Here is a 27,969-nt window from a genome sequence, read left to right on the forward strand (position 1 = left end):
AAGTGCTTTCTTTTGTCTCTAATTTCATATAATCTATTGCCTTCTCTATCAAAATCTGAAATTGTATATGACTACTCTCTTAAGAATGAGAAATTTAAGATTTCAAAACTAGATGATTCAACACATTTGGCTTATTAGTTCTCTCTACTGTGTTCCTCAGTTCTTAATGATGATAACTTTCAGTTCTAACTGTATTTAATTTTTGCTTGTTCTTAGGAGCTTGATTTGCCTTCTCCCATTATCTTTTTTTCCCCTCCCAAGCATACTTAAATAGCTTTCAAGACTGTATATATTTATTTTTTTTTAGGTGAGATTACATTTTGTTTTCCTTGAAACAGTTCTCTATTTCTTTTTCTTCTTTCAAAAGACCTCAAAACATGCCTGAAATTTTGGTTAGCCCTAAAGTGGTCATGCAGATGGACCAGATGGTTTTTGTAGGTCCCCTTCTAGCTGGCTGTTCTGTTTTGCTGACTTTAAAGATCCCAAAGATACATGTTTGCTGCTAGCCACAAAGAGACTTATAAAGACAACTAAGCTAGAAAATAAATCCAAGTAAACTAAAAAATAAAAATAAATCCAAGTACACAAAGAAGTTTTGCTTCCACTTCCTTAGCACTGCATAATCACAGGACAGGCTTTCCCCAGTTCTTGATCAAGTCCTTTAGCCCACTTTTCTTCTCTCCAATGTTTACAAGCACAAGGCTGTGACCAATCCCTCTGCATAGCAGCATCCTTCTCAAAGTGCCATGTCAGGTCACATCAGCCTCTGCCTGTCTTCTGAGAACCAGCTACAAGGTCCCAATGTCCACTGACACAGGCAGCCTGCTGCCTTCTGCACAGACTTCAAGCACCAATCCGGGTGGCAACAGTTAGCAAGTTACTACAGTAGCACTTAATGTAAACAGCAAATGAGGCACAATAAGAAGCACCATCACAAAGACCACAAAGCTGCCATCTTGAAGCGTGCCTGAAGATAGCTGATTGCACAGAACATTCTCCAAGTGGTTCTCAAGAACAAATCTGCAACTGAGACTGTAGACTCTCCTCACCATCCTTGACCATTCCCTGCTGGCTGACCACATTTTACCTTGCAAATTCCTGAGCAGTTTGTCAGGGAAAAACTGCTGTTTTGTTGCCAGCTGCCAAGTTGGCTGCAACAGGCAGAACAAGGCTGATAGTTTTGTTTCTAACATTCTTCAGCTTCCAGCCCCTGCCCCAGCTCCCAGCCCTTCAACAGTTGCAATGAGATTCGGAAGAGAATGAAGAAACAGGGAGACCTGGAGCTCAGGCTGTTGCACTGTTGCTCTCAGTCTTGCCCAGCTGCAATCTACCCATCAGTTTTTGCTGGTACTCCACCACCCATGTGGCATTTGAGATTTATCAGGATGAGAGCACCAATGACAATTTATCAGTGGAGAGGCACAGTTAAATTAACAGAGGTGGAGGAAAAGAGGACACGATCAGAGGTGATACTACAGGGATAAAGAACAAAACCTGATGGTCCACATATTTCTAACATCAGATGAAGGTCTACAGAAGATCCTAAGGATGTAAAATATTGAGCCTAGGATTTTCAGGGGAAAACTCATAAGAGGCTGGAAATGGACTTTGTTCTGGCAGTCTGTGTTGGACAGACTATGAAGAAGCTCTTAACAGCCATCCAAATTAAACTGATAAAAGGCAATCTTAAAATAGAGGCAGGAAAAAATCTTACTTCAAGTCAAGTAGTCCTTCACGGATTTGTTTAGAAAAGGAAAGAACTGCAGCTATAGTATAGCATATCACAATTGATTTCTCCAGCCAAGATTTAAATATCAGATACCAATTTTCACACAAAATAGGCAGAGAGGCAACAAAGTTATGATACAAATCAGGTCTTGTCTCATTTCTTAGATGCAATTCCTCTAAAGTCAAAGATGTTACTGATAAGATTTCCCTCTACACTCATGGACCATATTTACAGAGTATTTGATCCTGCAGAATAGCAACACTGTATGACTGGTAAGACTTTGCTAAGAAGCATCAGGCCAAAAAACCTGCCAGTAGTCTAGTTACCAACTTCTTTAAAATAAATCTTTGTTATATCTTGATATATAAAATATATCTGAGTCTGTGGGACAAGTAGCTTTGCAGAGTATATAACAAACATTTTTGGATCTAGGAGAGCACAAAAGTGTGACTCATTAACTTTTTTCCCCTCCTCTTCTACATGCAAACCCTCCAATTCCCACTAGAACTACCACGCACACAAGATGCTTCCAAGAAGAGATGAGGTTTATGTCACATATCTGGTATAAGAGAATAATATCAAATCTGCTGACTGACCTAAACAAATGGCACCATTAAAGCAACACTGACTTACATAGACAAAAAGAACTTCATGTTCCTATCAGAATCTAATTGTGAGTAGTGCTGATAATCAGTTACTTCTATTCCCTTCCATGTTGCATGAAAAATTACCACACTGATTAAAAACCAGGTTCAGTCTGTAGCACATCGCTATGACATGATTTAGACAAATAGCTGATGAAATCTTCCTCACTTGTACCTCATTTACAGTTTTCAGGTTTTCACCATACTCAGGTGTTTTTCTTTTTCACCTCAGCTACCTTGCAGGATAGAATAAATGCACTTCTGCGGGAGGTGACAGCAGGTCCATTTAAAGAAGCATATGATTGGATGTATTTTACAATCAGGAGAGAAATCTGAGTAGACATTTATCCCAGCTAGTCCCAACTCTGTTAAAAAGTTAAAATGCACAAAATATAGAGTTTGGAAATTTCATATTCTCTCTGAATTTCCTATGATGCTGAGAAAATAATTCATATTGCTACGAAATTCTATTTTTGCAACTGGTGATATCCCAAGCCTTATCAATTACGAAGGTTACAAAATTCTCACTGTAGGCCACACTTCCAGCATAAAGGCTAGCAGCCCAGTCAAGCAGCACAGCAATCACCTCTCTTCCACTGAGAATAACTTTTATTCACAAGGCAAAAATTGGAGTTAGACTTTTAGGTTGTGGGCAAGGCACTCACAATGTGAGCAAATCTGATTTTGCTCACAGAACTAATTTAATGTTTAAGTGCAACAAAAACACTAAATTAGCCATGAAGATCATGCATATCCAGCAGCTTTCACCAGACACGATTGTGACCCAGGCCTCTAAATACAGAAATATTTAAGCCCTAAGGAATCGGCTGTCTTATTTTCTGCTTCATCAAATGATGCTTCCTTTTGATCAGTCATAGAAATATAATTTGCCATTATAATAATTAAACATTTATTAAAATACTATATATTTAATATATGGTTTCTTTCAGTAATAAAATATGGAATACTCTTTTTTCAATGATATTCAGACCCCAAAACTTAAAGCAGAAACATTCATGCTCAGAATAGATCAATGTACAGTACTAGATCAGAAACAACATCTCTTGATTAAAAACCCAGGATCTTACTGTGATACTGTACATTGACTAACAATTCCCTTTTTTCTTTTATCCATGTTTTTCATTTTCAACATCTGGCAGTGAGTGAAATACAAACCCGGATTACAGAAGTAAATCTAATGGCCTCAGCATATTTCTTACAGTCTATCTTCTGACAGACTCTAGATACTTGTCTTTCAGAGACAGATTACTCTGTGTCTTGGATCAGCACCATTTCTTAAGCATGCAGGGCACAGTAGAATATCACATTGCAATCCTGGGTATTTCATGCCTGGTACTTCATGCAGCGTCCTCTTTGCAAGTCTCCATGTCTCCCTCAATGAGGCATATGTACACATTTCCAAATAAATAAGCTGCATTTCCAAAAAGAAATTAAATATAAGATATAAGAAAGGACTAACACAGCCAAAATTTAAAAAAATGTTTAAATGTATAATGCTCTGAATACAGAAATACACACATTTTAATTCAGTAAATCTTAACTGTTCATATTGACACCTGGGCTATTTATTTTGTTGCAAGTATTTACTTCTTTATATACAAACAGAAAAAAACAAGCATAGATATTCAGTGATTCAAATTCTGAACCTGAGCTTTGTACTGCTATGGATTATCCCTGTCCACTCCCATATACTTTCAGATAAGAACAGCAGATACGTACCTGCAGTCGTCCCCTCCAGCACTAACCACATATCTGTCTCCACTTGTAAATCGAATGTTGGTTAAGTGGGCAGAGTGACCTAAAAATCGTTTGTGTTTTGCCTGAAAAAGAAACAATGAAATGAAAGAGTCTAAATACTCCGTGTCCTTGTAAATCAAACCAAGTAGGCATGCGTTTATCTACCTTCATATAATTCAGAATGCTACATAGGCTTTCAGATGTGAAAGATCTCCTGAAGAACCACCACTGAGCTGCAAAGATAAAATTATCTCCAAATGAGACAGCACTGGAGCAATGCTCAAGCTAACGTAAAAATACAAAATATATTTCGTCACATTATAATTGTCTAGAAATTGTTTTATATTTATTTTATTATTTTATTTAATTATTTTATTTATTTAATTTATTTATTTATTTAAATTAATTATTAATTAATTTTAATTATTTTTATAATTTCTAATATTGAAAAGAAATGATCTTCATTACAAGTTATCAATGCAGTGCAGTCTCAAATCCCAGAAATGAACTCTGCTAGTATTACTGACAAATCTATAAAAACTTCATCCATGGATGGGACTAAAACTACCAAATGTTTTCCTCATCTGTCAAATAGAGACTGGAGATGCAGATTATAAAATAAGAAGGTGCTACATTAGGACAACTTTGCAAACAGTATTAACACCTTTCAGAACTTATAGCAAGAGTCCAAAATGTACAGTACAAAATGGAAAATTAGGAAAAATTTGAGATTAAGCATGCTTATGAGACTAAAACTAAAGTTACAAAGATGCATTAACAAAGCTACAAATTCAGAGAAGAAAATATTTTTTATAAGATCAACATTATTTTATTTATTTTTTAATAGCCATGCAAAAACCAGGTTCTTACGAATTTCTCAGGACACGGAAAGTCAAACAGTTTGACCATGCCAAAATCATCGCCTGTTACAAGGTTGATTCCCGAGTGTGAGACACAGGCACAGTTTACATCAGCTTTTTCAGCATGTCTGGACCAGATTCCAATTACTTCATCACCTAGAACACTGAAACAGAAGAGAGAGACATTCTTCTGGAAACTGCAGGAAAAGCAATACAGTAAGGGAATAGTAAGCAGCTGTTATTAATGTAACACATTTCAGAAAAATATCATTCCTACATTTTATTCCTATGCATACGAATCTCATATAAAGTTTATTCTGTAATTAATGTTTACATCATCCGATAATTGCTTCTGAAATTTATTTAGTGCTGTAATTGCTCACATACTGTGTCCCATTATAACACTAACAAATAGAAGGTGAAATTAACAGTACTAACACTGTGCAGTGAGGTATTTGCAAAAAAATTAAGAAAGGACAATTAAAAACAGAATGCTCAAAAGCACTGCTGGGACAAATAAGATTTAGCCATCAGAAAACAGTTTTAAAATATACATTGTCACAATGTTTGTCTGTAACGTTTCCATATCATATCATTAGATGAGAAGGCTCCTTGAGTCCAGTGAAGGTTATTCATTAATGGGGAGTAGGGGAGGGAACTGAAGGCAACAAAGAAGAAATATATATCTTATGATTCCAAAAAGCACATTAATAGAAAACTTCATTTGCAAAACCTTTTCAAGTTTCTTTTTATTCAACTGTGCATACGATGTATGTGCATACTTCTAAGAATGCAAAGAAATGAGTACTTAATGGCTTACCCACAAACAAATCAAAAGTTAGCTCAGTATTCAGAGCCCTCTTAAAAACTCATAGTTTTAGTCTGGTCTTGCAGCAAAATATACTACAACAGATTAGCATAATCTATATGTGTATTTATTCTCAACTGTTGACTGAGATAGCGAAACAAATGCAGGCAAGCAGCTCAAAATTAGGCAGAAGAAATCAGATTTGGATAACATGTAAAATAAATGATTAAATATATAATAAAAAATGTTATACGATGTGATACTTCATGTAATTTCTAAATCAATTTTTAATTAAATGTAATAACTTTAGGGTTTTAAAAATACTTTTTGTACAACTTTTAATATGCAAATGTTATTAGGAATTTTTGTATACAGTTACAATTAGTGTGAGACTGTGAATAAAAGTCAAATCAACAGTCTTGTACTGTCTTTTATTGTTTTGCAAGCTTATCCCCAAATCATTCTTTTGAAACAAAAAATGTAGAAGTCCAGTTAACTTGCATAGCAGAATGAAAAATTACTGAGGCCACTATAGATATGATGAAAGGAAGTTAAAGATGATACATAACAAACAGAAAGGCAAACTTTGGAGAGATCAGTTTTTATCTGTTACCTTGACCAGTCAAACAGCTCTTTTTCTACGAACAGAACATGCTACTTACTTTGTTTTGCCACCCAGAACTCATCTGATAAGTTGCCAAAGCACGTAGGTGCATTAAAGGGAAGTATGTGAATGAAGGGATGAAATACACTTTTAAATAGCAGGCACTTCTCCTGGAAGTTACAAGTATTTTAACAGGTGTATATCTGTCAATCATTTACCTTGTCCAAGTAGCCCAAGTTATTTTGTCAATCACAGCCTGGTCCACAAGCTGTTTTCCTGAAGGCACTTCATAGACTTGCCTTTTGTAAGACCCAGTAGATACCTTGCAGATGAGCAGAGAAGAGTTAATAGGGATTTAAAATAGATGGGCTTGTTTGAAATGATGAAATTATAATTCAAAGGGGTTTTGAAAAGCATTTTCTTGATAGTACCTCTAAAATTAACTTATCTATTAATAAAGCATCTTGTTCAATGAGTTGAAAATAATAAAAAATTCTATCCAAGTATATGGCAATAGTGAGAAAGTGTAAGAAATCTTCAATTTTAAAATGTCTAATCAAGAAAATACAGTTGAAACACTTCACATTCTGCATATAACGTTCATTCTCTATATATTGTGCATGCTGTTATGTATGTGTGCATATCAATAAATAACATAAAATTAGCTTCTATCTTTAAAACTGATAAGCAGGTATTTCACTCGGTGTGGAGAGGCAAAACCACGCTCATGTAATTTCTCTTCTTAGATACGAGCAAAATACAGAAAACAAAGTATGACTAATTTATTTTCATTTTAAAAAATGTGTTCTATCCTGTGGCTGGGAGTTCTACCACCATGGTTTTGTTGCTGCTCTGGGAAGGCCAGAACTGAACGTAAGCATAACGATGGTCGATGTGAAGATTCACAGTTCCCTAAGGCTTACTAAATGATAGACTGTTTGCCTTCCTCATTTAAGAGGAAGCATCGAGGAAATAAATACACAGTACAGTGATTTTGAAACATGTTTTTCCTTTCTGTACTTATTTCTTGCATTTAATCTCCAGGATAACTATTTTTGTAATTCTCGTACCACTACAATACAGTAAGTCTCGTGACAGTAACCTCCTACTCCAACATTTCATTGCAAAATGCAGTAGTTTTCAAAGGAGAACACACCTGCACAGCATAAGTACATTTGCTATTCGGTATCTTAAACAACTAATGACTGATACCTGGAGATAACAGCTATCTGCAGAGAAGTCCATCTGGATCACAAAACTTGGGATATCCTTGCAGTAGCTGACTCGATTTAGCGTGGGGCCCAATGTCAGGTCATAAAAATCCACTGCATTCTCACTGGAACCGACTGCTAAATAACGAGAATCTGGGCTAAACCTGAGAGAAAGATTATGAGTACATAAACTTATGATAGTTTTTAAGACAGGTTTGATTTTACAGCAGATTCAAATACTTGAGAAGCGTGGGAAAAATTGCATTTCAGGCATCTAAACTAAATTTTGGGGGAATGCATATGCATTGGAATGTGCCAATAATTTTGGTAGAGCTGTCATATATAAGTGAGCAAGGAACATCTCTGGAATAATTCAGTTCATTGCCTCATCATCGTCACCATCCCACTGTACTAACAACTGTGACACACTACCCGCACAGACTTTGACTCTCTAAGGCTATACTTACAAGGCTACAAGATAAAAAAGTGAAATGATTTAAATAAAGAAACCTCAGATCTTCTAGATGAAACTTACTAAATAAATACACTTGAAATCTAATCTGTCATCTGTACAAATTCCTCACAGTTACAGTGTTATAAGAGAATTTCCTCATTTCTGTTGTCTTCAAGACATAGCCTTCTGATTCCATCAAACCCTACCTCTCAGTGGGGGTTCTCCTCCCTTCCACAGCAGGGTGCCTGCTAGTCTCCAGAAGTTCCTTTGAGCCAAACATGATTAGTTTATCCTTCCTGTTTCATTTTAACTAACCTCTAATTCTTGGCAGTATCACCTGAAACTCTCGCTACTATAGGGGGCCTGGTTTTGACTGCTTATTATTTACTTCTTAAGTTCATGTAGCTCATCCTTCCTTTTTACTCCAGGTACAAGAATAATCACACCAACTCCATAATGCATGCACTGATTCCAGCACTCTGAAATGTCACTGCAATCCTCCTCAGAAAGTAGACAATTAAATTATATTCTTTAAAAATCAAAAGAACAGAAATGTCAAGGATATTATAGCATACAAATTCATTGCATTTTCTGACCTGATATCTTGAATAGCTGATCTTCTATCTCTTTTTTTCCCCCAAATTTTCAGAGAGGTCACAAGCAAGATAATAAATTCTCCATTTTTCATGCCAATAGCTACCATATCACCTTCTGGGCTGTAACAAACAGTACGAGCTGCGTGTCCTAAGCTGACTTTGTTCAGCATCTTCTGTGAAGGAATAAAAATACAGAAGAGTAAATGTTTCTTTTTATTCTTATTTCAAAAGTACTCTATGTTTGTAATATCACATGAATCATTCTCAGAATAGATTTAAAAACAAGCTTTGAGTCTGCACAATCATCACAAGTCTAGGATTCTTCTTAATTTTTCTCAAAACAACTGTTTTTCAACACCTACCTTTTCAGCAATATCCCAGAGCCGCACTGTGCCATCTTCTGCAGCAGAAAGGAAAAAATCTCTGGAAGGATGTGTTGCTAGGCCCCAGATTGGTCCATCCATATGACCATTAATTAAAATGTTGCATGCAGCATTTTTTTCTCCAACTTCAATTATTTCAGCATTTCTTGTGCCAACAAGAATTTTTCCCTTGAACAGTAAAAGAATTTTCTCTGATATAATACATTAACAACTTGTGATTAATATTAGTATAGATATAAATCAAACCTATACTTATGTTAAGAAAATCTGCTCAAATCAACTAATCAAAGCTAATTTACTTTTTAAACTCAGCTATGATCTAATGAAGTAGAAAGGAGTACGTATGTGGTAGCAGACGACTTATTACTTGCAAGTCAGACATTTGAACAGCGAAAAAAATATGAAATAGAAATTCTTTGTTAGTCTACAATCAAAATATATAATGAACATTAACCTAATTCGGACTAAGATCTCCTAAAGTAGATTTCTTTTTCCTGTTTTCAAGTCAGTTAGACTTCTATGTAGACATCTTGCAACAAAACTTTTAATTTCAAATACCAATTATCAGAGAGAGAGGAAGGGATGCGCCATATTTTTAATGCTATAAATCAAACCACAAGTAAGAAGCTTTATCTTAAACACATGATGATTCCTTTACCTTGCCCCTACAAACAGAGCGAACACAGTCAGTTATTTGCCCTGTCTCCAGTCTGAAGGCACGACATCGTTTCAGTTCTTGATCCCATAGTTTAACAGCTCCTCCTTCCTTTGATCTATTATGAAAGTATGAACAACTGTGAGTATAATGGCGGGCACAAAAAGGACAATTAGTATATCAAAGAAATATATATAATTTAATGTAATTTACTGTAATTGATGCATTTTAGTCTGTTTTAAATCATTAAATATCCATCAGTTTTTACTGAACAAGTGAGGCTCTATACTGAGCCTGCTAGCTAAGCAAGAAATACTGATTCAAAGTCCTCACTGCACTACTTTACAGAAAAAGCTGAAAGATGGTCACTGCTAAGCCTGCTTTAAATTAGTAGCTCTTAGAGAATTTGTCTAGTCAAAGGAGCAATTAGGTGTGTGAACAAATTGCCATTTTATTATTAGGACTGACTGCATTTATCAAAATATGTTTCCTATTTCCCTCAACTACACATCTTTTACTACATTTGCCGTGAAATAAATTGCAAAAGATATAGGAGAAAAATCATACAATGTAAACTACATGAGATAACAAACTTAAGTGTTAATCATCAAAGCGCAAAGTATTCCCATCATTTTCAGGAGAGCTGGTATTCCAGTGAAGAACACAACAGAATCAAAACAGTTTTCAAAAACGAGTTAATGTTTGAATGAAAGCATTATAAATCTGGCATTTCAGTAGAGCCAGGACATATGTTTAACTCTTCTTCAAAGAGAAAATCTCTCCTAACAAAAAATGTAGTGTTCTATAATGCTGAGCAATTTGGATTATGGAAGAAAATCTGACAAAGAACTCCAAAAATTTTCATCATAGTTACTGCTATTGTACTACTATCATTAGAAGAAATGCAATAGAATATAAATTGCTAGTACTTACAACACAATATATTTTTTTCCTGATATAACTGTTTTGACAAATGATTTGTTATTACACTCAAAGAGACTGGATCAAAAGAGGCTAATAAACTGCAATTAAGGAGGCCAAGATGGAACTAAAGACACAATTTTTCTAAATGTAGAATTTGTTTTGTGTAATTTCAGTGCTTCAGTACTTCAATACATACTTGAAGCTCACAAAGTAGTGGCTTTGGAGATAGTAGTTACTATTTAGGGATCCTAACGTGACTACTCTCCAAGCTTTAATGTCTCAATCAGCTGCTGAATGTTAGAAGGGATTAATCCAAATCTTTTTTAAAGAATAAATGTGTGTGCAGGAGAGAAAAAAAAGAAAAAGGATGACTCACGGCCTTTCCTTGCCTCCTGTAACAATCAGACCATCTCTCAAGGTGGTGTACATTGTGAAAACTGGCCCATTGTGAGCTTTGGCCACAATTCGTATCAACACATGATCTTTCCAAACACAAACATCTCCACTGATAGTACCTGTAAATGTCAAGTTATTCTGAAAAGAGGAAAAATATAATCAACAACTGATTCTGAGTATGGCAGGAAGAAAAATATTCAGAAACACAGATCACAACCATTTGCTTTTACGCTAGATTGCCCTTTCTAATTTTTCCGCTTGTGTAGAGCAACCAATTGTGGAGGAGATGTAAGATACAGGTCAGAATGAGCTGCTGTATGCTTTGTTGAAATCTGATACATATGGCTTCCTTGTCGCCATTAGGCTCCACACTGCAGAAGGAAATGAAGTGATTTAAAACTCATCCATAGTGTAATCTATGTTTCCAGTTTATCAGGCGTGCACAAATATTCTTAAAGAAGCAAAAAACCAGGAGCAGTTTTGACACTTCCCATAAGCGCACCATTTTGCTACATGCATTATGACTTTAGTAACCAGTAGTTTATGAAGAAAGCAGTCTGTCTTAGAATAAAGTTGTGTGTTTCCCTTTATTTCTGCTCGCTTTTGAAAGGTAATTCAAATAATTATGTCCGACGTTTAAGGCCAATTTCTTCGGATATACTATAAGCTAACAGGAACTGATCATTGAGCAAAACTGTTTTATTAAGTGAAGAATCCTCAAATTCAGTGTCTCGTATAGTATCTTAGTATTAGTATAGATTCAGTAAGAACACTTTCCTTGAATTGAATGGTGTTGATTTTTTACATTCTCATTAAAAGGGTCAGGGCAGTGGCCTCTAATAAATGAGTACGTTGAAGAGGACTGGAAATGAACTTGGGAGCAAATCCTCCAATCATCTTCACAACATAACTGTTCGGCTGTTTTCAACCTTTGTTTCAGAGCACTGGAAACAACTCCTGAGACATCAAGGAAGTTTTCACAACTGCTCCCTACAGTCAGAATGGAGAACACTCCAGGTTTGGCTTTATTCAGTATGCACATCTTTTCTATAAAATCCTCAAAGAAGCTCATACCTCACTCCAGAACATTCAGCATACAGATCAATTTACACACTAAGTGTATTAGTTGGTATTAGTTCTAAATAAAAAACAGAAATGCTAAACTGAGTTTATTAAAACAACTGATACAATCATTAGCAGGATACTACAGTCTCATTTGAATTGGGGAAAAAACGAACACCAGAAAAGAGTCAATAATTTTTTATGCATACATTTTAAAATAGTTTAAGGTACGTACAGCTCCAAAAGCTACAGACAGCATTGTCTGCATTCGGGCATCTTCTATGGAACTCAGTAGCCCTTTTTTACTGAGAAGTGCTCTTCCAGCCAGTGTCCAGAACCTCACGTGTTTCACTCCCACAGAAACAAACTGGGTATCTGAATCCGGTCTGAATTCTGCTACAAATATACGCTGGTTATGACCAGCTCGGCTGGCAATTTTGGCACCTGGCAGAAAGAAAATGGACTTTAAAAATTCACTAGGAAAAATATACATTTATGGCAATATTGATTCATCTGTTTGTTCATTCTGGAGAATGATGATTCATCCAAGACCACACAAGTCATGAAGAAAAGCAAAATCTGCTCCTAAATTAAAATTAAACTAGAAATGATTTAGTAAGACCTAGCACTGAAGTGTAACACTTAATGAATGTGCTTTCTACTTATAGATTTCAATTTCCTCAAGAATGTAAGAGAATTAGGAGCACAGATCCAAGTAAGTATCCATCTTCTCTTAAAGTACAAGGAATCCTCTAAAACTGACAAATTGTGTACAAACTACAAGATGCTTCCCTGAAAATTTTGTCTAAAGATGTTTTATTTCTTTCTGGAGAAAATGCAGAAACTGACTTCATTACAAATTATTGCAATGTAATGCTCTTCCAGTCTTTTCAGGGTTATTAAAATTTCGACCCATGCATACGAAGATTCCTGAGTAATTTTATTACCTGCAAAAGATATTTTGTTACCTGGCTACCTGTGGAATTTAGCTTTTTCCAGGACATATATTTGTTAGGTGCCATGCTGAAGCTGAATCATCTCTTACAGATTATCACAGATATTTTTTTACTGAAAGGGCGGTGAATTGCTATGCATGCTTTCACCACAAATGTGTATAACATACATACTTGACGCTGCATCCAGATAGATAAGTTGTGGAGGATCACTTGCATGAATTTGGTAGCTGATTTATAAAATTCTGAGAGATACTAGCTGATTAACAGAAATCTCTGAAGTAAGAGGAAATAAATCAACAAGTCTAAATAATACATTTTGAAGTCTGGGCACAGCTTTTCCAGACAGGAAGCAGATGAACAAATGGCTTTATCCTAAATCCTGACTCATATAACATAATTCAGAAATACTGCAGTATAACTTAACACACAAATAATGTAGTGGCACAGAGGAGCCATACTAGTATTATGTTTCTGCAATGTTCAACTTCTAGACCATTATTTTAGGTGTAAAGCAAATAAGCAGACTTTAGAGAAGAACAGAAAATTTAATCTGGAAGTAACAAAGATATTTATAAACGGTAAAAATCAAGCAGCAAAGGAATGACTTAATTTTATTTTTTAAGATGGATATGATTCCCTTTAATTATTCTATTTGTAAATCAATGAACAATATTGATCTTAACCCAGCAGCTCTATAAGCTTTATAAGCAATTATTAAAACAGATAAGTACTTTTAGTTTGCTTCTTCTTACAGGGCATAGAACACAGCATTTATCACAACAATTTTCTATCTATCTGCTGATATTTCTATATTACAGTTGTCTTTGCCTCAGCTCAATATACTTCAAACAACATAAACACATTCTACAAAAAGAATCACTTTCCTACCTTCCTGCCACTTCCAAATGGTAATGGTATGTTCAGGATCGAGCCCTACAGAGAGCAGCAGTTTGCCAGTGGCACTGAAACTGACTGAGCAAACTCCCTTTGAATGGTAGCACCGCAGTACTGATAATGTCTGTTTGTTCATTGCATCCCACACATGAATAGAAGGAGCTGTAGCTACACAAACATATAAAAAAAATATATTAATTAGTGTACATTTTAACAGTATGTAATGATTTTCTTTCTGAAATATATATATATTTTTAATAAGACAAAAAAAAAATTCTTATCAGACAAAAAGAAAGTAAGAAAAGAAAGATTTTGGCCTCCCTTTGAAAACCAATTTCATGCCAACAGGTTCCTTAAGCCAGGACTAAAATGTTGATCTCATTACGAGAGATATAAACATTGCTTAATGTTTTATTGGACTTACAAAGCTCTGCAAAAGCTTTTAACGAAAGCTATCTTCTCCTTTTTTTTATTCTAGTAATACTCAGCTCAACATGCTATCTCATGCCTCTACAAATAGTGAGTAGACCATCAGGAATGTAATTTCTATGTAGGGCTTTTGAACAACTGATAGATTCTGAGAAATCAGTTCACAGCGCAAGACCAAAATCTCCTTTTCTACAAAATGGCCATCTGTCTGAAATGCATGCTCTCTTGGGAGAACATCAACTGAGTTTGCTCACTGAAGTAGAAGAACTAGGGTATTTAACTCAGTTTGTATTGCTTAGACCGCAAGCTCTGCAGTTAGAACCATCTTTCCATACTACTGATGTATGATGTATTTCTAATATGATGACAGCTAGTGTTTTTCTCCAAATGTAATGCCTTTTCTGAAGATCTTACAATCTAATTGTAATTCGTAATCTCTGAGAAGCATCCATGGCATCTCCAGGATGCTAAGAGTCTCTCTGAAACCTCTTCTAATCTCAAAGAAATCTGCAGATCTGGAAGGTTACCGGTTGCTATCTAAGACCCAGATTCATGGAAAAACATTTCTGCTCCTGACTATGCATTTGTAATTAGCTAAATCTAGCCTCCCAAAGGCACTCATATAATGAGAAAAGTCCCTGTTGTGCACTCTAGGTAAAATTTTAGTCACATGAAACCAAGTTTTTGAGCATAATTCCACATCTATTGCCAAACAGTCTTTAAGACAGTGTCTTAATTTCTCCTGTTCCCCACAATTTTTTCCTGTGACACCAACATTCATCTATCATTACTATTTGAGAAGTACTACATAATATGCCATTAAAACAGAAAGGGCAAGGTTTGTCAATAATTGTCATGCCACAAAACAAGCTCCCTGCTGTCCTCACAGAACCTTAAGTTCCTTTAAGTCTACAATCTGTTTTTCTTTTTTTTTCCCTTTCAGCAATCCCTTTGGTAACACATGATATTGCCCTTGACCTCTCATTTAACCTCAACTGAATTTTCTTCTAGGTTGGCAGACAAAAACCTTCACTTAGATTGCCTAAATAACAACTGAATAAATTTTCAGAGAAAGACTTGAAGTGTGGAGAGCATTGACTTGAGTCTTCCTACTTGACTTTGTTCTTCTGTAAGTCTCTGACTTTACCTCGTGTTCTGCTTGCGGAATAATCAAGTTGCTCAAAAACTCCTCTCTAAAAGACAGATTTTCTAAGGTGTGTTTTCCTTATGGTAGAAGTTAAATAAAGCTAGCATGGGCTGACAGGACAAAAAATATCTTCAATAAGATGAAATAAAATCAATACCAAGACATTATGAAACTTAATTTGCCAGCCTAGCCCATGACAAACATCACTGCTTCAAGAACACTTGAATCACTGCAGAAAACCGTATCTAGGAAAGTTATTGAGAGGAAGGGTGCCAAATATCCATCAATAAATTTCAAGTGAAATAATCTGTATCTTCATAATGAAAGCAACCAGCAGCTTGGATTCCAGACTAATGGTTCCGTAAAGAAGAAAAAATAAGAGTATTGGTTTCAGGCAGTGACAACAGAATTTAGTAATATACACAAGCCCAAAGCAAAGTTGCAATAGGAAAACAGCAAGTGAGAAGGAAAGTCTCCAAGCATTATATGCAGCAATAGAGATATTCTTTTACATTAAAAAACCGTATCATCACTGCTTACTATATACAATTTAAAAGTGTTGGAAAAGGTACCTATATTCTTCCTCCCATCCTTAGAGCAAGCACAATTTGGCATATTTAAAAGAAGTCAACACACATTAAGAATGCCAATGTACATCTGTTCTTCAAGGAACAAGCTTTAGATGCACATGAAGATTATTTTACTCTCTAGGTAGACATTAACACATATTTATGCATCTCTGAAGATATATCATAAGACAATTATGGCTGCCCAACAATGAACTCAGTCACACATGGTGGTGATGATTTCTTAAGGTTACATTTGAAAAACACACACTAATAAAAATAACTCAGTCAAGACTGTCAAACTGTCAAAGACCCAAAATGATACATTAAAAACTGACACAATAAAAAGCATTTTGGATAAGTGGTAATACGTGCATGACAATCATACATAAATGTGAAAGGTGATTGCTTTATTCACTCAGTCACGTAGGCCTCCTCAATAGAATTTATGTTGAAAATGTGTAATTAAAACTATATTCAATTAAGTCTCTAAAACAACTGTTAATGGTCAGCCCCAACATGACTAGAAAACCTGTAAACATCCAGAGGAATGCTACAATAGCAGTATGTATTAGAACTCACTAATCACCGGGCAATGTGAAGGGAATGTGTTACAACAAAATAAGTATTGTGTTCTAACATCTTGATTTTTAATGTTCTAATATCTACAATTTGCTGAGATATTGTTGTTTATATTCAGTGCTAACAGTACAGGGTTTTAATAAACTAAAATGAATTCATGTCATTTATTGCTCTATAAAATTGTAGATGGCTACTAGATAGGCTAACTACACCTGAAGATGTTAAAATTTTATTTCCCTTACCTGACATATCTGCTGAGTCTCCTGTAATGGAAAAGCAGCAGAAAAATAATTAGATCAGAAATAAGATAAGTGCTAAAGAAAATATATGCCATATTTAGTGTAATTTCTTAACACACACTTTGATGTCAACTCCTTGCATTGCAGCAGCATCAACACTGCGTTTCATGTTAAAGATGAAAAATTACTGTTAACTGGTGGTCACACTGGAAATATGAATTAGTAGAGTGGATATGATTTTATTTCTATTTTGATTTACAACACAATTAATTTTATTTTGCTGTATGAGGGCTGCTCTGAAAGTAGTGCCTCCTAGTTTATTATGTTGGCCCACAACATAAGAGGTGGATGTCGCTGGTGCAGCAGTAGAGGCTGCATCTTCCCATCCTTATTCCGTTAAATTTTATTGCCATGTGACAGATGGCAGCAGAAGGGAAGTGAGGCAATGGGTGTTGTGTCTCAGCAGTGGTGGCACGCACACAGCCATGCACAGCTGTTACACCATGACATGAAGAGCATCTCTATCAGTTTGTCCACACGAATTGGTAGATTATATCCAGGGAGCTGAACAGCAGCTTCAATGTACTGGAAACAATGGTGGCAATGTTGGAATATTGCAAAATATACAGCACAGGGTCCCCTAAATGTTCACAAAGAAAGTATGCAAGCTTGTCAAGACCTTTTAAACCAATGCAAGTCTGAAGGTGACAGCTTTCTGGATAACATTATTACTGGTGACAAGACACCACTCTGAACTGGAATCAAAGCAGCAGTCCATGATGTGGCAATACAGGAATTTGCACTGAAGAAAAGGTTTAAGTGCAGATTTTTATGAGCATGACATGCAGGCTCTTGTTCATTGCTAGTGAAAACGCATAGCTAATGGTGGTGACTATGTTGAAAAACAGTGTTTTGTAGCTAAGAATTTGCTCTATCAAATAACGCTCATGCTCTATGTATCCACTGTAGTTTCCATGGAAATAAATAGGAGACATTACTTTTGGAACAACCTACTTACTTTAAGTCTCTCTTTGCCAAACTCTAAATAAAAAAAACCTCCCGTATATGTTACTGATATCTTAAGAAACTAAGTGGAAAAAATGCCATTTACTATTCTGCTAATAAGTAGTGTTTGACTCTGATCTCACAAGCGGCAAATACACTCAATGATCTTCTATAGGTGAGGTAAGAAATCAGGATTATTGGTTCAGATATTGGGAAATACTACGGAAATGCTACACAAGAGCATTACAGTTTAGAAATGCTTGAAGTTAGTATCTCTGTAAATTTTTGAAGGTTTAAATCATGATAGTGAAGCTGTTTATGTCAGTCATATCAGTGGGACAAGTAGCAGCAGTTTAATAAGTACGTCATGAAATTTGTACATCTTAATGTCTGTCTGCAATTTAAAAAACAAGTGCTGGAAGGTATTTTAATGCCATTTTATTTTTCTAGACATAATTTTTTTCTTACAAAGAATTCTATAGTTACTTTTCAAGTGTCATCATCTGCTCCTGATTTATATCCCTTAATTCACATTATGAATGAACTGCAATTGTTCTACTGGTAGTTGATGTGAAAATGACTATGGCATAAAAAAGGGTCCCATGCTTCTTCTTGGGTAAAATGAACACTGAATAAAGTGATTCATGAACAGAATAGATTTTCACAATATTAGGGCATTATTCCCATATATTCTACCCTCCGGAATAACAAACAGGGCTAGAATAAGAAATCTGCTGAAGAAACAAATGGAGTCCTAACACAAAAACAAACAAAAAAAATCTATATTCCTGCAAATATTCTTTGCAATCAAACCATAGGCAAAAATCTGCAGAGAACTATTTCTGTATAAATTATTACAATTTCTTTAAATTGATGAGGCAGGAAAGTCAAAGAAATTAAGTTAGTTTAGCTAAGCTATTAGTATCATCAGTGAGTCAGTTTTAATGAAATACACACTTAAAAATCCAAAAGATGCAGGAAAGAAGGTAAGAAGCTCTGCCAAACTGACTAGATCTAGATGTAAAACTAGAAAAAAAAATACATGGGAAAAAAAAAAACAACAAGCTGTTTTTGATTAAGTAATGATTTTTTTGTGTGTGTTCTATGCATTAAGGAAAATAATGTATGCTTCAACTTGCCAAGAAACAACTGCAAGTATAGAAAAAAATTCTGTTCATCTGAAAAAAAGGGGTATTAGTCAAGCTATGCAAATACAGGTAGTGTGGGGTTTTTTTGCCTTTTTTGTTGTAGTTGAGCTCATAGATTAGATCAATTGCAATGTTACCATGAAATTTCACTCTTTTCCCCAAAAATCTAAATTTATCTGTAGGGATGAATAGGGCTTGGTTTCTGTATAAATTCTTACAGCTATGCATTATCGAAACTCTGATTAAACGCCCTACGTAATGAAACAACTAATTTAAGTATTCTGGTTTAACACAAGCTGATAAATAAATACAGAGTAATATAATGGGGCTTAAGATTTCCCAACAAATATCTCTTTCATAATACTACAAACAGAAGATAAGCTTCATCTTTCAAACAGCAATGTTTTTCTTTAATTTATTAAATTATACACAAACATATAAAGAGGACAGGTAACTGAGTAACACTCATACAAACGGAGATAGCATAATCAAATACTTTTGTGAATTATCATGAACTCACAAGGCCTAAATGCATGCTCTTATGTTAGTTTCTTTTTACAAAAATACAAACATACCTACTTGGCCAGTTGCCACTATGTTGGTAAACTTGGGGTGCTGATTTACAGTGAGGCACAAAATATCATCATTATGTTCTTGGTAAAAAGACTGAGAACCTAGAATAATAATAATAAAAAAAATAATCCAGCTTTAATTAAAACATTTACACACATACAGACATCTACAATGTTTGAAAACTTCATAATATTTGTTACAGAAAAGTATTATGGCAATGTTACAATTTGGAGCTTAACTCAGAAAACAGAAAACTCTGATTTTTTTTTTTTTTAAATTTCAATTTTAGTACATAATACTCAATAATTCTTTAGACTTTTTCTTTGTCAAGTTGCTGAAACATCACAGAAACAAATGGTATTGTGTTTTTAAAAGGTCTGTTTTATCTGAACTAACTTGCATATAGCAAATGATGTGATGCGGAGGACTAAAAAATAAAACAAACAAATTGAAAAAAAATTCAGATTTAGAAAATATTAAACCACACTGTACAAAAGTTCTAGTTTCTAGGATAATTTTGGCAGGCAAGTTCCAAAAAGCTCACACCAAAATAATCAAATCTTTACTTTCTGCAAAATTCAGTACCCAGAAATATTTAAATACATAAAACTTGCTTATGCAGATACTATTTATTATCTCCACAGGTGGTAAATAAAAACATTAGTTTTTCCAGTTAAACTTATTAGATTTAAATACTACCAATAATTTCATAAGGTCTAGCATGATATGCAAGAAGAAATACTATTCTTGACTGGGTTTTCTCCTACCTGTTGCCACATTATACAAGATCCCAATAGATGCAGTATGATAGATAACATCAGCACCATCATTCAAATAATGCACATTGTTCCGGCAGTCCTTGCCTCGGTACCCAAACACCAGCTCCAAAATGAGGTCCTAAGAAAGACATTTAACTACATCAATCAAAATCCTAAAGCAACTGTAAAATTTACAACGTTTTTTAGGATTTTATTTTTGAAATATGTCCTGATGAGGTAATGGAAAAGGAGTTGAATGATGTCTCAAACCAACAGAAACTAGGGTCTTGCCTTTTTTTGTCAGGTTACAAACACTGATCTGCAACTTAGTTCTAGTTGCCAATTGCAAGTGCTGAAGTACAACCTAAAACTTCTATAACACTGATGGCAAAAGGTCATTTTGTACTCTAAAACAAACATTTTGTTTCAAGTTGTAAAAATATTTCAGTTGACATGAATAATTGCATATTTCACAGTTAGGTGAAATTTCTACTTCAGATTAACCAAAGGTGAGTTTTTGCATTGGTTATGCACAAGAAAAAACAGGTGTTGGAGCCAAAGGTATCATTAATTTTAAGCTTTTTTTTTTTAAACACAACTGTTAACAGTAATAAACAATTATCTAGATAAGACATAGTGCTTTCTACATATTGCACGTTAAAAAGATCAATGTGCTTTTTCTTACCTCTATAGGTCTCTTTTTTTTCCCAACGTTATTTGTTTGAAGTTTCTCAGGCTGTGGCAATGCCCTACTAACTGGTGGTCTGAAATAAAGAACTGTGAATAAGAGAAGGCTGTCCGTCACCCATTCCATACTAACACAATACCTTCTAACCTGCTACTGCATATGGAAAATGTCTAGCATCATCTCGCTTAACTGACATTTGTGTTCATCTTTAAAAGATGCTTCTGTCAAAAAAAAAAACATGCCTGACTTCAGAAATGTTGAATGCACTACGTTGCCTGACAATTCTTCCAACAATCCATGAGATAAATGCAAAAATTTGTTTTTCAACAAATGGCAACTGATTGATTGATGATTTTAATTGATTTGATTAATGATTTTAATTGCATATTCTTATAGTACTTCCATCTTCCCCATGGCTGCTTTATCTAAATACTTGACATCATAATTCCTTTTTCCCACAATTCTTCAGTAGGATCTATTTTTTCTTATTATAATTGTTCATAAGGAACTCCAGGTACAACTGCCCATTCGTTCTTACAGCAACAAATGCAAGTTATTCCAACATTCAGAAGTAAATCATCACCATGCAAATGCATGAATATTAGCATTAACTTATGTTCCACTGTTCTGAAAAGTCCAGATTTAAGAAATGTCAAATAAATATGCCTGATACAGATCTATAGCATCTTTCAGATAATGTTGAACTGCTTATACCCAAAGAAATAAATAAATTTTGTTGATCAAAGCCAGACAGTTGTTTCTGTTTTGCAGGAGCAATTGTTATTGACTATTGATGAAATAAACATGGCTATGTAAAGAAACCGAGAGAGAGACCCTTGAGAGGAACAATTCATATAAAAATAAAATCTAATGATAGATTCCATGAACTTCAGATTATTTAAGCCAGAAGGCAGTGTGATAAACTGATATCATACATAAATCAACACATCAACTCTCTTCAATACTCCCTTTTTAGTACGAATTTATCCTTTAATTCCATCTTTGTTCAAGTGATGACTTTGATGCAATTAAGCACCATACCTTTTCTAACAATAACAGATGATGGTTTTTCGATATCAATTTTGAGCTAAAAAATACTATTTCAATTATCCAAATAAAATACCATTGTCTGAGATGTATCATATTCCCCCACTTTCTCTGCCCAATCTGAGTATAATTCATAGGTTTATTGCATCACAAATCAAAACAATTGTACATATAACACAAATTATATTGCAGCTACAAATCGTGTTCCGTGATACTTCAGTTACTTCCACTATACGTAGAAGCCTGTAAATGCCTACAAAAAAAATTTCAAAAGAAAACCAGGTGACAAAGTATCATTGAAGGTTTGTAACACCCAAACACAATCAATTTTTTAAAAACTGGCTACTGTGTGAAATACAGCCTGAAAGAGACCCGTACAATATTTAATTCAGTGACATAAATCTATATTTTATAAAACGTAAAATCTTAAAAATAGAAAATCCAAATCCATATATAAAAGAAAATATTATTTTACACTAGATAACTAACACGTGTCTTTTCACAGGGAAGGCATATAGGTTGTATTAAAAAAAATTCTACCTTATTTTAATGGATTAAATACTTAAAGATGAAAAGATAGAAAATTCAGGCCGTGACAGAAAATTACTAAGTCTCATGTTTCGTACTGCATTTCATTTTTAATATTAATAAATAAGTGCAAGTTTTATTAAGAACGGAAAACAGAACACTAATTGAAATATAGAGAAATATATCTAGATGTAGATGTCTACCACATACAGCAATGCAGGTCATAAAACAAGCCCAACATGCTCATGTACAAAAGGTATCTTACTCAGATAGAAATATCAAAAGATAACAGGACTGCAAGAATTTTCTTGACAAATGCTAACACAAAAGTGCTTCCTTAAAAACACATAATGTTGATTATAAATCCCTTTTTAAACTAAGCAAACACAACATGTACCTCTCTCCTTTCAAACATGAACATCATGAATAATGTTGGAATGTTGTAAATTGATCCTACTACCAGCGATTTTTTGGTTCTAACCATTAGATTCCTCTAGATTTGGAAGGAGGAATCTTATCTATGATAGATAAGTTTCAACATTCACTAATCTCTCGCTGTTATTTTATCTCCTCTTCCATCCCATGCTGCAACTATAAAACTGAATAGCAAGAAGAGTACGGGGCTCCAGAAATACATAACCTCACACTGTTTGTTGTGCATGGAAATTCTGCCTGCCTGTCGCAGAACTGTGCACTCAAAAATGTTTCTAGAGAAAGAAATCCGAGAAGTTGAAAAAGATATACTCCTCTTACAGTTCCAGAAAGTCTTCTTATCTGAGAGAGAAAGAGTAATTTCTGATGCTTATCAGATAGCATGGAAATCATTGAGTGTGGTGTCCTTTAGATTATATTGTAGCCAGTTAGGGTTAGATTAGGGTTAGGGCTACTTCCCAGTAAAGAAAGTAGTAAAAGCTGTAAGGACATCGTTCAGTCACAGGTTAATGTTACTGGAAGTGAAACGAGTGGTACTCAAGATTTTTCTGCTGCTTGCACCTAGAATGTGGAATTTTTCTAACATTTGCTGTTTACTAATTCCTCGGGATAGAATAGAAGAAGTATTTCATATTTTGCAACTGCTTGTAAAGACCACCTATACTTAAAGGATCTACAGCTAGACAGACGCAAATGCAGGCTGATAGTCATCCTTAGCGAACCATCAAAGTTGGTACATTAACATTTCTACATTAACATAAGAAAGAATGAAATAAAGTTGAAAAAAAGTTGGCTAGACTATTTATACTCAGTTGCAATTCTCTTAAGCAATTAAAAAAATTATTCAAGTTCCCATCTATGAAACACTAACTGTAGTGTTTAAAAATACAAACTATAAACACGGATGTATTTTCCCTGTAATTAAGTTTCAGAGTGAGAACCTGTGTACTTAAAAGCAGGAATGTTGAAGAATATCAGAATACATTTTCCAAATGCTTTTCTAAAGTTGCAAAAGCTATTTTTCATTTATTATTTTTAAGTACAGAGAAGCGACTCATTTCATACAAAATATACAGTGCTCAAGTATTTGCATGTAGAAGATAGGCTGCATGCTCATATAGTGATATGCAAAAGAGGGGAGGGAGAACAGGAAAAAAATTTGGGAGTGAATGCACATATAGATGGGGTCAGTTTGAATGTGTCGAGGGAGAACTCCAGCCATCTATCACAGAGGAAATAAATACCTTGATACTGGCACTTTATTTTCAACATGAAAATAGAATTCATATTTATACATTAGCATTTCTTTTTAGGAGACTGTTTTTGTTTCTTTGTTTACAAAAAAAAAAACCAAACCAGAAGCAATTTGAAGCAGCTCATGAAAAAAATACTGCTACCCACTAGTCCTGCATTGTATCTTATTTCCTATATTCATTACTGATATCATTTCCAAAGTTTTTAACAGAATAAAGAATGGTTGCTTGAATTTTCCTTCACTGTAGTCACCATAGAATGTGACTGATTCTTAGAGGTCCATGGTAACTCTCAATGTCAGTTAAGACATTTGTTTATCTTTGAAAATTAAATTGTTATTACAGTGTTAGGGGGCACAGTTTCATAGAGCTAATTACAGCTGCTGGTACACCTGAAACATTCTCTTCCTGTGAATATCATCATAGCTACGCTTTGTATTTAGGTGACTGGCGTAGAATTGAGCAACTGATTTTGCAATTGCATTCAGCACAGTGACTCTCACTGCCCTCCCATGCATACCAACAAGTATGAAATAGGTAATGAATTTTATAAGAATGAGCTTCTACAATTACTCTTGGTAACATTTTCAGTCACTTGTGAAACTTAAGAGATCCAAATTCTATTAGAAGATACTGAAATCTAGTAGCTTATAAATAACGTTCCTTACAATGAATAGTCATAATGATTTCCACAATCTTGCGTGTAGTAAGTGCCTTTTTGTATACAATCATGCACATATAGGTAATTTAATACTTAGATATTAAGCAATAACTACAAATTGGCATGTCTACTTGTCCAAACAAGCATAAGACAATTCACATTTGAGATAGAGAGCAGTCCACTAGGAACTAGTCTGAGTACTGATCTATATATGTTAAAAAAAAAATCACAAATTATTATTTATAAAACATAGAAAAGTTTAATGGTCCCTATAGTTAATTTTATATTAGTGGGTAAAGAACTATCCAGTTTATTATATACAACAGAACTATAATGCATACATATAAACCTAAAATTTGTAAGTAATAATATTCTGAAGGTGCATGGAATAGCACCCAACATGAGAGATGGCTTCTCAAGGAAAATGAGAAATGACAGTACAATATGGTGTAGACAGCAAAATAAAAGCATTACCTGGAACCTCTTTTCAGCAGCAGGTAGGAAAGAGAAAAGGATTACTTATAAAAGTTTGGCAGAAAGCTAACTTCAGTGCTAACGTCAGTGAATAATTCAATAAATAATTATTACTAATTTTCTGGTTTATTTACTTTTTTTATACAAGGAAATTACAACTTAATGTGCTGTGCAGGTTTTGTTTTGTTTTTTATCAGTAAGAAAAATTCAGATCATTTCAATAGGTATTATGAACATATACTGCCATGAGAATATAACTCTTAGGAACACTTCCTACTGCAAACTGAAAAAGAAAGCAGAAGCATACCCGAAACCTCTGAAGTGTATGAAGCACTTAAATAGTTGGCAAACACAACACTTGAATATCACAAAGAAGGGTTTTGCAGGATTAACCTCCTTGAAAGAGCTCAAAAATAGAACAGTCAACTCACTACGGAAGACAGATGTTCAAGTTCAATCATAAAAATATGTTCAGTTATACTAAAATACGATTGTCTCAGCTAGTGAAAGTGTGGGGGATACTGATCACTGCTCATCTATAGTTACTGTATTTTTTTCCACAATTACTTAATTCACTTTATGTTGACTGAAGATATTCGGCCATACATTTCACAAACTTTTTGCACTGGGTGATTTCTTCCAGTCATTTATGATTCATATGAGTCTATACAGACTTCTTGCATCTGTACTATGCTTTTTATCAGTCTGATTAGCAGGTACCCTTGTTTTGATTTGCTTCTAAGTAATTTAGCTGCAGAAATTTCAGTGTTTTTAACCTCAAGGCTTAATTGCTGGCACTAATGCACATTCTGATGTCAATGTGAATGTGTGAGCTGCCCAAGTTCCGATAAAACAATCCTTATTTCAGTAGCTTCCTCTCTTTCATTCCCTCAGAAGAACAATGTAAGTTTATTTATTGTCTTTTTCAGGTCAAAATGAATTCTACATGTGGGTCAGTTTGTAAACAGTCAAATACAAAAAAACACCTCAGGACAAAAAGAAAAAAAGAAAAAAAAAAAGAAGCAATTTTGCCACAATGCCTGGCTTTGGATTGCACCTGGGTGTAGATGCAAAGTAGCTAAAAAAAATATTTTGAAAGATATTTGACATGTGGATCTTCCCAGATAAGAGAGCTCAGCCCAGGGACTAAGAAATGATATGTACTATGAACACATGATAATGGTAACAGTGAGAGAAACACTTTAAATGTTTAAGTAGCTGACAAATCTTTGGTAAATTTATTTTAAAAAATTAAATCTGAATTCCCTGTTTAGTTTTTGAGATCTCGTGGTACAAGCATTCTTATATAAGTCATATTGATCACAGTATCCTCTCTTTGACAGTAAAAAAGAGAGAACACTTCAGGGAGGTTAAAAACAGCATAAGAATACAGTTATTTTCTCCAGGCTAATATACCAACTTCCAGAGGCTTTCAGGTCAAGGAATTGCTGAGCCAGAAGTGTTTTCAAAATTAACCATCCATGATGGGTTTTCCTTCTAAGCAATTTAACTAGCACAAAACCATATTTGGAAAAGAACTTTAACTAAAGGATAGAAACAGTTTTCTGATTTGTTTAATTATGCTGACAACCCACACAACATCATACAGACAGTAGACATATTTTCAAATAAAAACATATCTTTCAATATTGCTATTCAAAAATTATAAATAATTCAAAGTATAAACTTAGATATGATTGGTGCCTCAAAGCCTACTACTTTTTTGTTTTGATAATAGTTAAAATAAATATTCCAATGTCAACAATACATATGATGACAATTTTATGAACAAAACGATGTAGAGTTACTGAAGCTGGCCTTAAGCAATAAATACCATAAGCAGGCCTCAGTGTGACGCAACTCTGAATAAAATCTTGTTGTTTAGTATCTAGACCTTTTCCATAAAGTTTTGTGTGAAATTTAAAGCCTCAGCATATTTCTCTTTAGTATATTAACTTGTACAGCACCAGCATTTCTCATTTGCAAACAATATCCATGTAACAAACTCCTAAAAGTAAACAAGAAGTCACAGGAAGAGTCTGCTAGCGCAATCTTACTATAATTTTTTTTTCAAATCACTGTATCGTACAATGAAGGAATGACAATTTAAGACTTAGAAAGAATGTCTCTCTAATCCACTCTTTTTTAATTTCAAAACTTCCAATAATGTGAAGATTCCTACACACCTACAGCACCAAATAAAAATAAGGGTTTCCAAATACACAATGAAAAACAAGTTGAAATAGATTTAAAGCTCATTTAGTCTGCAGTTCTACCACTATACTTATTAAAAAGAATGAAAGTTTGACACAATCGCTATCATCTTTCCATTAATACTCAGCATTATTAGGCCATATTAGAACAACTTAATGTCAGCTGTATTATTTTACAGCTTGCATCTTCTCTGAACATTCATTCCTTTTAGCATTACAACTCACTAATCTAATTACTTTTTTTTTTAATCACAGACACTATGCAGTAAAACAAATGGTTGTGCCTAAAGAT

General features: G+C 34.3%; 1 protein-coding gene across 1 annotated transcript in view; it reads right to left on the bottom strand.

Annotated features, from left to right (window-relative positions):
- Nucleotides 1-22: 22 nt before the first annotated feature.
- Nucleotides 23-27,969, bottom strand: part of EML5 (EMAP like 5) — an 87,035-nt gene continuing 59,088 nt past the window's right edge. Inside the window, 15 exon segments of the mRNA XM_031553778.1 lie at nt 23-3,805; nt 4,114-4,214; nt 5,002-5,155; nt 6,622-6,725; nt 7,616-7,778; nt 8,665-8,837; nt 9,027-9,215; nt 9,706-9,820; nt 11,003-11,160; nt 12,320-12,528; nt 13,929-14,102; nt 16,901-16,921; nt 19,626-19,724; nt 20,391-20,520; nt 21,067-21,145. Coding sequence (XP_031409638.1) covers nt 3,769-3,805; nt 4,114-4,214; nt 5,002-5,155; nt 6,622-6,725; nt 7,616-7,778; nt 8,665-8,837; nt 9,027-9,215; nt 9,706-9,820; nt 11,003-11,160; nt 12,320-12,528; nt 13,929-14,102; nt 16,901-16,921; nt 19,626-19,724; nt 20,391-20,520; nt 21,067-21,145 — 1,906 coding nt within the window. The 3' untranslated portion in view covers nt 23-3,768.

Source organism: Meleagris gallopavo, chromosome 5 (genome assembly GCF_000146605.3).
Source record: "Meleagris gallopavo isolate NT-WF06-2002-E0010 breed Aviagen turkey brand Nicholas breeding stock chromosome 5, Turkey_5.1, whole genome shotgun sequence".
NCBI classification, from domain to species: domain Eukaryota; kingdom Metazoa; phylum Chordata; class Aves; order Galliformes; family Phasianidae; genus Meleagris; species Meleagris gallopavo.